Here is a 10,907-nt window from a genome sequence, read left to right as displayed (position 1 = left end):
TGGGGAGGTTGGAGCAGCCCATTCTCTGAAGAGGGGGGGAACCACTACTCCATCCAGCAATACTGTCCAGTTCTGGGCTCCTAGGTACAACACAGACCTGGAGCTCCTAGAGCGAGTCCAGCGAAGGCAAATAAAGATGATTAAGGGACTGGAGCATCTCTCTGATGAGGAAAGGCTGAGAGAGCTGGGCCTGTACAGTCTCGAGAAGAGACGACAGAGAGGGGACCTCGTCAATGTCTGTCAGTATTTATAGCGAAGGTGCCAAGAGGATGGGGCCAGGCTCTTCTCGGTGGTGCCAAGCAATAGAACAAGAGGCAATGGGCAGAAACTGATGCACAGGAAGTTCCAGCTAAATGTGAGGAAGAACTTTACTGTGCAGTGACCGAGCACTGGGACAGTTGGCCCAGAGAGGGTGCGGAATCTCTGTTACTGGAGATACCGAATGGATGCAACCCTGTGCCGTGTATCTGCTTGAGCAGGGAGGTTGGAGCAGATGGCCCACTGTGGTCCCCTCCAAGCTGATCCGTTCTGTCATTCTGTGTGTGCGTGTCCTGAGCCCATCTTGAGACGAGAGCCATAAAAGCGCCCGAAACGTTCTTCCCTGCCGCCGGCTCTTATTCCGCTGGGAATGGTCTGGCGGAGCTCTTCTCCCCGAGCTCAGCAGCCCGCGTCCCCCCGGCTGGCCTTGGATGCGGCGGGAGGCGGGCCCTTCCCGCCCTCTTCCTCGCCCTGCTCCGGGGGGGCCGGGGCAGCATGGCTGGGGTGCAGCAGTGCCTGCTCCAGCTGCACCGCTGCCTGCAGCCCGGCGATGCCGGCGGCGGCGCCCTGCACGGATACAGCCTGCTCCGCAGCCTGGCCGAGACCTGCGTGGCCAGCCTGACCAGCGGCGAGCAGGGTGCGCCCGCGGGCCCGGGCCCGGCGGGGGAGCTGAGCGGGGCCCGGGGAGGGCTCGGTGGCGGCGGGACACACGCACCGGGCCGGTGCTTCTGCGGGGCGGCTGCCTCCGTGCCGCGCTGCCCGCTCTGTGTCACTGGGGATTCCGAGGGAGGGGAGATCTTGCCCCAGATAACCATCCACCGGGGTAAAAGCACTGCGGTGCGGGCCCCTCCGTGCTGAGCTGCCCCTAGGCTGGCTTTCCGCGGCCCTGAGCAGGGCCAGGCTCCGGTGCGAGGGCACAGGCTCGGGCCCGGGCCCCAAGGCCATGGGGGAGCTCAGCAGCACTCGCACTTTGTTGTGTTTTTTCTGGGGACAAGCGTCAGTCGTGCCCAAGGCGTCAGGTCACGCTTTTGCAGCAGGGGATGGGCTGATGGTTCCTTGCCTCCCTGCAGCGCTGCACCTGTCCCTGGTGTTTTCCCAGGATCATGGCTTACTCGTCTTTATCCACAGATCTCTCACCATCGAGGAGGTGAGTTGGCAAACTTTAAAGCAGTGTTTCGGTAGTGCTGTATGAGCAACATGTGACACATTTCAAAAAAATTGTTTTTTAACTTTTCAGTTTCGAGATTGCAGGGAAGAAGCATTGAAGTTTCTTTCTGTCTTTATGGAAAAAGTTGGTGACAAAATTCATCCTTATGCCTGTAATATTAAGGTAGGTAAAGGAAAATTCTTTCCTAGAAGTGTTTTTGCCAGATAGTTTAAACTAGTCAGGTGAGTGTCATGTCATAACATTTCTAGCTGTACTTCACCCGTCCCAGTCAGCCTTGCCCATCTCTAGTCTTCTTGTTGGAGCTGAAATAATTTTAATTTTTTTTACGTAAACTGTAATTCATACCACAGAGTAGTGTGGAATTGTTTGTCCAGCTGTAGACTTAATTTTATTAACTTTTCTTTATAGAATTTAGTAGGTATTGGTTCTGAAAATCAGTTATTTTCATTGGAAATAGTAGTTGTAGCTTCTAATTTATACAAACTAAAGTTGCTATTTAAATATAAAATTTTAAATGCTTCTATAGGGATAATTTTAATTACCATTAAAAAAAATTCACCTGAGAAGTTGTTACTTTTGCAATGTATGCATAAATTGGTGGTAACTACAATACCTGAGGTCACTGGAATCTGGATGGCTGAACATCTACATTGCTTTTCATAGAAATGCTTGACTGCACCACTGAAGTTTCTGATTGTAAATTAGTAGCTGCTTATTGTAAGTACTGATAGTACTGAGGTAGAAAATCTGCTCTGTGTGAATTTTACTGCAGGAACTGCAATTTCTTTGCTAGAGTTGGGGTTTGTTATTATGTCAGACAGTGCTGCAGTATGGTCAGTGAAGCCGTTTCCAGGAGTAGATATTATTTTAGTCTTTTTAAAAAACTTAAGCTTGTAAGGAGCAGATACTTTAAAGAGGTAGAACACTATGTTATCTTTATTTCCATCTTTACTTACAAGTATTGTTATCTTAATTTTCTATGTAGCAAACATGTCTTAGTGTCTATACAAAAGAGAGAGCAGCAAAATGTAAAATCTCAGCGCTGGAACTTCTGATTAAGGTAAAATGCATTTTATAAATCTCTCTTGTTTCTAGAAAAGAAGTAACAAATCTGCTGTATTACTCTAGTTATACTGTATCATGCAGAAAATCTGTATCACAGAGTTGCAGAATAAGCTGACATGGAAGGGATCCACAAGGATCCTTGAGTCCAGCTCTGGCCCTGCACAGCACCATCCCCAAAAGTCACACCACATGCCTGAGAGCATTGTCCAAACATTTCCTGAACTGTTGTCAGGTGTGCTGCTGTGACCACTTCCCTGGGGAGCCTATTGCAGTGCCCAACCACCCTTTGGGTGGAGAACTGTTTTCTGATAACCAACTTAAACTTCCCCTGTCACAGCTTCAGGCCATTCCCTTGAGTCCTGTCACTGGTCACCAAAGACAAGAGATCAGTGTCTGCCCCGCCTCTTCCTCTTTCAAGGAAGTTGTAGTCTGAGGTAGCGATGGAAGAGTGATAGCTAATATTTAGATGTTAAAAAAAAAAAGTTTTAATGAGAGATTGTCTTCAATATCCTCTAGCAGGTTGCTTTAATGTGGGTGCATCATTCCTTCATCTGTTAGAGCAGGACACAATTGTTTTGGGGACAGTTGCAGATCTCTCTCTCTGTTTGTTGTGTTTATTTAAGGAGGAATTTTGCCATTAAGTTGCATTCTTTCTTTAAAATACTATGTATTATATATGCTATTGCAATATAAGATAAAGTATTTGGAAAGTGTAGAGGAGGAGGACTTTTTTTCCCAGAAATTTAGTTGCTGTGTGAGACAGTAGTTCCTTTGAATGCATTTAGGCCTTTCTTTTGTAAATGCTTCTGTGCCTACTTAGGTTTGTTCATGAGAAACAAAACTCCCTTCTGAATTACTCTGAGTCAATTCTGTGAATTGCATTGGCTTTATACTAGCAGGGAGGGAAATACAGTATGATAAAAGCTACTGCAGACTTGCTATGCCTGTGGAGTTTATATGTACTTATATAAAAATTATATTGTATAGGTTTCCCATAGATGATGTATATGTAATATGTATGCTATAAATTAAGAGTTGTAAATTCTCTATTTATGCATATATAGGAATGTAGTTTATAGTTAAAGTAGGTTGCATGCCATTACTCTTACTAGGACAAGTCACCTTAGATCTCTTTCACTGAGTAGCATATTTGCTTACTTAAGCTGAACTTACATGTATGAACTGTGTTTTTATTTAGACCAAGTAATATTGGGGTATTGATCCTTTTTTTTTTTTTTTTAATCCCTCTTAGTTGCTTCACAGTTTACAACGTTCCTGTCTGATGGAAGAAATGAAAGTTAGAGAGATATTTAATAAATTTTATGAGGAGCTTGCTGCAAAAAGTAGAATTCCTGATACAGGTAGGCCTTGGTTTTTCTTCAGTTGTCCACCTATACTCAGCACTGGTGAGGCTGCACCTTGAATCTTGTGTTCAGTTCTGGGCCCCTCAATGCAAGAAGGACTTTGAGGGATTGGAACAAGTCCAGAAAAGGGCAGGAGAGCTGGGGAAGGGTTTGGAGTGCAAGTCCTGTGAGGAGCAGCTGAGGGAGCTGGGCATGTTTAGCCTGGAGAAGAGGAGGCGCAGGGAAGACATTACTGCTCTCTACAGCCACCTGAAAGGAGGCTGTAGCCAGGTGGGGGTTGGTCTCCCAGGTAACAAGTCACAGGACATGAGGAAATGATTTCAAGTTGCACCAGGGGAGCTTTAGATTGAATATTAGGAACAATTTCTTCACAGAAAGGATTGTCAGTCATTGGAACAGGCTTCCAGGGAAGTGTTGGAATCACTGTTGCTGAACATGTATAGGAGATGTGTAGCTGTGGCACCTGGGGACATGTTTCAGTGATGAGACCTGGCAGTGTTGGGTTAATGATTGAACTTGATGATCTTAAAAGTCTGTTCCAACTTAAGCAATTCTATGATTCTAAAGCTCTTTATAATCTTATTCTAAACCTGGCTAGTGTTGTCCTCAAAGCTGCAATTTTAGTGTGATAGTTCCTGCATTGGTCACCTCTTAATATAAGCTCATCAGTTCTACCTTGCCTGATTATATTATTTATGGCATATTAGTATGAGCTGCAGTTTGATCATATGGCTAGATACTGCTGAAATCTTGGCTTTACAAGTCTCATACAATTTGTGCTTGCATAGAATCCTTCAGTCTGAATTCAAGCCTAGAAACTTCTGCTAGCTGTTGGTCTTAACAAGTGCTTCCTCAGTGTATGTGGCCTTTAAATTAGTTTTCTGAGCCCTGTTCAAAAATAGTAAATGTGTCTAACTTACTGATGTGAGAGGAGGATGCATCTCACATTGTAGGATATAGCTACATATATATATGTGTGTGTGTATATATATAAAGAGGTTTGCTCCACACTTTAATCAGCAGTTATACTGTTAGGCATGATTTTCTTATGGTTGCAAGTTAATAGGAATTGTGCTGGAAATGCTGAAAGCAATGATTTCAGTGATTAAGATTAAATAATGTTAAAAATTACTTTCTAGTATTGGAAAAGATTTATGAGCTTTTGGGAGTTTTGGGAGAAGTCCAGCCTAGTGACATGATTAACAACTCTGAAAAACTATTCCGAGCTTATTTGAGAGAGCTTAGAACACAGGTACGGTTGGAATTTCTTTTCATTGTTTAGTTTTTTACTTTGGTTTTCTTTTTGCATTGCTTTGTTTTTGGGTGTGGTTTTTTTTGTCCCTTGAAGTGTATAGCACTGGCTGTTGGCATACTACTGTAGCTAGTACAATTTGGAGAGATCTAGCTGGACAATCATAAATTCTTCCTGAAAGACTGTTTAAGTTGTGTTCTCTGGCTCTGAGATGCTTTCTAAGTGAAAATTCAAGGCCATCAACAACAACAAATTAACTAATTCACTGTGTGAAAAGATGGTGTGTGATGATCATTCCCCAAAAAATGTTACCTTATCATGCACTGGTAGATTCTGATTTGTTCTGTACTGGCTGGAAAGTTCTTGCATGTAAACATTACATTTCTGCTGACTTTCATATATTCTTGTGCATATATTCTGAATTTTAAAGTACTTTTAAGACACTAGTGTATTTTATCTAAATTTTGTTACGGTTGGTCTAGGTGGAACATTTCATGCTTTTCAAATGATCTCTCATGCTTCCCTCCAAATGATGTGACACTTAGGAGTTAAGATATTTCTGTGAAGTCTTTTCATAGAGTTGGGTTCTGATATGACTGTTAAGTTGAAGTAAGTTATTTATTTACACTTCTAGGAACTGGAAAGCCTTGGTGTAAATTTATCTTAGCTTGAGGGTATTTTATTCTTTTCAGATGACATCTGCTACAAGGGGACCCAAGCTACCTCTTGTAGCAGGATGTCTGAGGGGACTGGTTGCACTCATGTACAACTTCACCAAGTCTGTGGATGAAGGTACGTTCTCTTTCTATGAGAAAGGCAGTGACACATTTTAATACCATTTTACAGACACTTGTACATTTAATTATTACACAACCTAAAAGTAGCATCATTTCTGTGTGTAAACTCACAATTAAAATTTCCCTGTTAGTAGATGGTATATGCAAAATACACACTCACACAGTCCTTGTAATCTGTCTTTGTGTGGAGTGGCTTCATCAGCGTTTTTCTGTATGTAAATCTTTGAAGTGCTATTTTCTGACCACACATTGGGCAGCTGTGAGAGCCACATTGAAGCTGGAATGCAGTTTGTACGGAGATGTGTTTCTCTTAATAGTCTGCTTAAACGGATATTCAGAAAAATCAGCTAATATAGATGTACAATTTTTTTTCAAATTTAAGAGTATTTCAGGAAAAAAAAGTCTCTGTCTCGTAAAATGAGATTTCCAATATCACTGCTTCATACCAAGCATTGATAAAAATATCTTAATCTTTACCCTGCCTCCTGTATGTCAGTAGTGAAATACTCACTGTTGGATTGTTTCACAGATCCTCAGACGGCAAAGGAGATTTTTGATTTTGCAATGAAGGCAATCAACCCACAGGTAAGTCTACTGTGTGTTAATTGTTCTGCATAAACAAATTAGCTCTGGTGAAGAGTAAATCACAGTGACAAACCTTTTCTTTTATTACAGGTTGATCAGAAGCGATATGCAGTACCTCTAGGTAAGATGTAAACTATTTCCATTCATGCTGAGATGGATACTGTCTTTTGTCTGGAATTGTTTATTCTTTACTGGATGTGTTCAGATGTCTCTAGTCTTCAATCTTCTAAGCTGGCCAGGGAGAAAACTGCTGTACTTCAAATTGGAATATAGAGTTTAACATGTATTTGGTTAAACTAGTCAAGGTCTAATCAGCTTATGAATAGCAGCATTATACTTGATGCCATTTGCCCCTCTGGAGTAGTACAAAACTGTGATGTGAGAAAGAAATGGTAGAAATAAGAGGAGTGTAGCCAATTAGGAGAAAAAAGGTGTGACACTGGATTGAGTTAAAATAAGGAGAGAAATTTCACTGGAAGAAGGAGAAAAAGAATGGGTGGAAAAATTGGAAGATTAGAAATTGGCCTGTGAAATGTGAGTGGCTTATAAAGAAATTGCAAAAAGGTTTGAGTATTAGGCCTATGGTAACTGTGAGGGGTAAAAGCCTCTTTAAAGGTAGTCTGTCCTCTCCCCAGTTAATTCATTAAAGATCTTGAATTTTCATTTATGTTTATATTTGCAATACTGAAATGACATATAATATGAATTCATTATTTGTCTGCCTTACAGTTTGGTGGGGGGTGGGGGGGGACTTGTGCATGTGTCCTGACAACAGAAAGCAGATCCTTCTGAATTGTGGAATCAAGTATTTTTATTTATAACTATTGAAGTCCCTTTCCTTTTCAATAGTAACATAAATTATATCAGAACATAGCTGTGTGCTCCATAGTGGTGTACATTTAAAAAGAGGATTTTGGAAGGTTGTTTTTATGCTTAAGTTCTTAATGGTTGGGTACTGATACTGTAGAGTATCTGTAAAGGCTGGAGGAATGCATTTTATATCCTTCAGTCATGAAGTCTGCCTACCTAAAGTCCTAATGTCTGGGCTGGTTGTGTAAAATGTAATGCAAGTCTGGTTTTTAATGAGAATAATTTTTTAATTGCAGCTGGGTTACAGTTGTTCAGCTGGCACTCGGCTCAGTTTGGAGCGTTGCTCCTGGACAACTATGTGTCCCTCTATGAAGTGATGTGCAAATGGTGTGGCCACACGCATCAGGAGCTGAAGAAAGCCAGTTATTCTGCACTGGATTCATTCCTTAAGCAGGTGTGGTAACTTCACTGGGATCTCCAAGTCTAAAACAAAATTAAATTTCTTGAAATAGTGGGGATATTTTAAGTGGGGTGCTTGGAAGTTCAATGAATCTATTTAATGAATAATTATTTAGTTTATTTTTTAGTGCTCTGTATTACAAGCTAGGTATCTTCTAAGACTTACTGTCACTTTTTGTGAAATGCTGGAATGTTTGCATCTGTTTCACAGATTTCTTTAATGGTGGCTAAGGATGCAGAGCTACACAAGAGCAAGTTGCAGTTCTTCATGGAGCAGTTCTATGGAACCATCAGGAGGATGGATTCGAGCAGCAAAGAGTTGTCCATCGCCATTCGTGGATATGGGCTTTTTGCATCAGTATGTGCAAAGCAGGTTATTCTGGTGAAGGAGCTTACTGAAAGCATGTAAAGCTAGGACTCCTATACCATGCATTTTACAATTTTACACAGCTCTTTTAATGGAATGCTCCTGATTCTGCACTAAGTGTTGGACTTAATTAATTACACTGTAAAATACCTTTTGGATGAAAATTTTCAAACATATACTGAATCTAGTGGGAGTTCTTGCATCATTGGGTTGTAGTTGTCATTACTCCTTGTGCACAAGTTCTGAAGTGGAAAAACAGGAGCTTCATATACAGCTGTCACAAAACTTCAGGATGTACTTAACTGCTTAAGTATAGGCAATACCTTCTTACTCTCTCTGCATTTAAATGGTAGAATCCAGGCTTCACTCCGAAAGTAGTTCAGAGATTCTTACAGAGCTCATTCAAGCAGCTAAAAGGCACTGCTGACTGCAGGACAGTAGGAGGTGACTTGTGAAACAACCACAAAGTAAAATACAACAAGAAACAACAAACAAAGCCATGCTTACATACCAATATGGATGGCAGGTGTGTTTCTCAGGTAGCACCATTAGGAGCAACTTCCAGTTTCTGTCAGCAGTCAATTAAAATGGGAATATAACAATCAAGTTCAATAAAGAAAGGGTGGTATTTATGTATTTGCAGCCTCTGTGCTTGATGGTGGTACCACAACTTTTATATAATAAATTCTAGACTGTTTTTTTTTTTTTTTTGTCTCTCAAAGCAAAAATGAGGTAAAATGATCTCAAAGATTATTTAGAGAAGTTTAGGAATGGCAATAGAATAGCTGGATATTAGCTGAGTCCTCTTTTTGCTACCTTTAGAGTACAGTGCATCTGTTTATAGAATTTTCTATGTGCTTTGTTCCAACCTAGTCTTCCTCTTCTGTGATATGAGGTAGAAAGGAATTGAGTTCAAGGTATTGGTTCCAGAAAAAATGAAGTATTTCAGATTACGGAGTTGAAAGAACCCCATTAAAAACATCTACTATGGAATGCAAGAATTTAAAATTGCATAATGTAAATATAGAGAAAGGATAATACTGCAAATTTTAACAAATTTAATGCTCCAGCACCTATAAATATCTAATATGTTAAGACATATTAATACTTGTTACTGTGTTTAAGTTAAATCTTGGCCAAACATCAGATACTGGGTTGTGAGGAAGTAGAGTCTTGGTGCTGTTGCAAGTTGTAGCACTGTAGCACTGAACTTGTGTTCATGCTTGGTTCAGTTTCAAGGCAGAATATTTCTTTAATTGCTAAAATAATCTTAAAATATTACTTGAAGTTCTGCAAGTGATAAATGGATAGTCTTAATTTTGTCAGCATGTTTTTAGACAGACTTTAGGCTGACTTTAGACTTTTCAACCTTTAGGCTAACAGCCATGTTTCACTGTTACGTAAATCAGTCCATTCTTTGCCATGGTCAGTTCCCTACCACACTTTTTGCCTTTGACCTGGTTCCTGTCCACAAAGACTTGTTTTTTGACCTAGTTCATGCTGTGATTTACAAATCATTCTGTAGAAATTTTTAAGCTTTCTTGCAAACCCTCTGTTACTCTTTGGGATACTTTCCACTTGTTCATTAGTTTAGTAATAGTCTTTATAGGTTCCGTTTGTACAAGACCTATAAAAATAAAAGTTCAGAATTTGGACTGCTTGGTTAAGTGTTTAATAGTAGTAATCTGTCAGTGATAATCAGTTAAGCTACATTAAGGTAAGCCACTTACTACTTTAATGCAGCTAATTAAAAATATAAGTGAATCTAAGCATCCGTAATGCAATAATCAAGATATTTACAGACAAACTCCCATGTTTTTCACTCTGAATATAAATTCATTTCACTGAAAGTTCAAGTACTTTTACAGTAAAATACACTGCTTTAGTGAACTATTACTATACTCCATGTCAGGTACTGTGTTTCTCATACATGTAGTGAGTACTTGAAGTTGTTTTTTTCTGGTATATTGAGTTTCTGGAAAAGCTTCAATTATTCCTGTTGTGGTTCCATGAAGACGTGGCTGGGTTTTAGGGATACAGCGTGCATTTATTTGCTCATCTCTACAAAATTGCCAAACCAGGTTTGATTTTCTCTCTTTAAGCCCTGTAAAGCTATACATCCTGAGGATGTGGATAACATGTATGTGGAGCTCCTTCAGCGTTGCAAGCAAATGTTCCTCACAGAAGCAGAAACAATAGATGACCATCTGTATCAGCTACCAAGTTTCCTCCAGTCCATTGCAAGTGTGATATTCCATATAGATACAGTAAGTGGAGTATTTAAAGTACCACCCAATTCTTTAATGGAGTTGCAGATGTGTGAGGCGGTAATAGCTGTGAACCTACCTATGGTAAAAGGTGTTTATTTAACTGAAATGTAATGACACCTAGCCCCTAGGGGATGGGAAGAATATCAGGAGAATGCTGTAATGGATTTTATTTGAATAAAGAAAATGCACTGAATATGCTAATAAAATGCTACAGTGCATTGAAATGAAAACCATTATAGGCAAATGTGAATATGTTTTATTTATTTTATTTTCTTTGTTTGGACGTAGCCATAACCCCTCTGTGTTTATACCACTTTGCTGATGCTTTGTCTTTTGGTACCGATACTTAGCATGTTCTCTGAGACTGATACTTTGATTCTGCTATGATGTTATGCTGTCTGTTTAATTGAGGGCTTTCTGGATCTTACCTGGAGCTGTGAAGTAAGATCGGGACATACGTTTTGTATTCAGGTGGTTATGGATAAACAGATTATAATGCTGTTACTGTTGTT

The 10,907-nt window shown here is 40.2% G+C and overlaps 1 protein-coding gene across 1 annotated transcript in view; it reads left to right on the top strand.

The window, feature by feature from the left end:
• Nucleotides 1-753: 753 nt before the first annotated feature.
• The window catches only part of PRKDC (protein kinase, DNA-activated, catalytic subunit), an 81,491-nt gene continuing 71,337 nt past the window's right edge, over nucleotides 754-10,907 (top strand). The window contains exons 1-12 of the mRNA XM_053986773.1: nucleotides 754-895; nucleotides 1,329-1,405; nucleotides 1,496-1,588; nucleotides 2,412-2,486; nucleotides 3,744-3,852; nucleotides 4,995-5,107; nucleotides 5,800-5,899; nucleotides 6,434-6,489; nucleotides 6,580-6,610; nucleotides 7,596-7,753; nucleotides 7,970-8,116; nucleotides 10,228-10,392. Of these exons, the coding sequence (XP_053842748.1) occupies nucleotides 754-895; nucleotides 1,329-1,405; nucleotides 1,496-1,588; nucleotides 2,412-2,486; nucleotides 3,744-3,852; nucleotides 4,995-5,107; nucleotides 5,800-5,899; nucleotides 6,434-6,489; nucleotides 6,580-6,610; nucleotides 7,596-7,753; nucleotides 7,970-8,116; nucleotides 10,228-10,392 (1,266 nt within the window). The remainder of the gene's footprint in view (nucleotides 896-1,328; nucleotides 1,406-1,495; nucleotides 1,589-2,411; nucleotides 2,487-3,743; nucleotides 3,853-4,994; nucleotides 5,108-5,799; nucleotides 5,900-6,433; nucleotides 6,490-6,579; nucleotides 6,611-7,595; nucleotides 7,754-7,969; nucleotides 8,117-10,227; nucleotides 10,393-10,907) is intronic.

Source organism: Vidua macroura, chromosome 1 (assembly GCF_024509145.1).
Source record: "Vidua macroura isolate BioBank_ID:100142 chromosome 1, ASM2450914v1, whole genome shotgun sequence".
Taxonomy (NCBI): Eukaryota; Metazoa; Chordata; class Aves; order Passeriformes; family Viduidae; genus Vidua; species Vidua macroura.
This window is presented reverse-complemented; position numbering and strand designations above follow the sequence as displayed.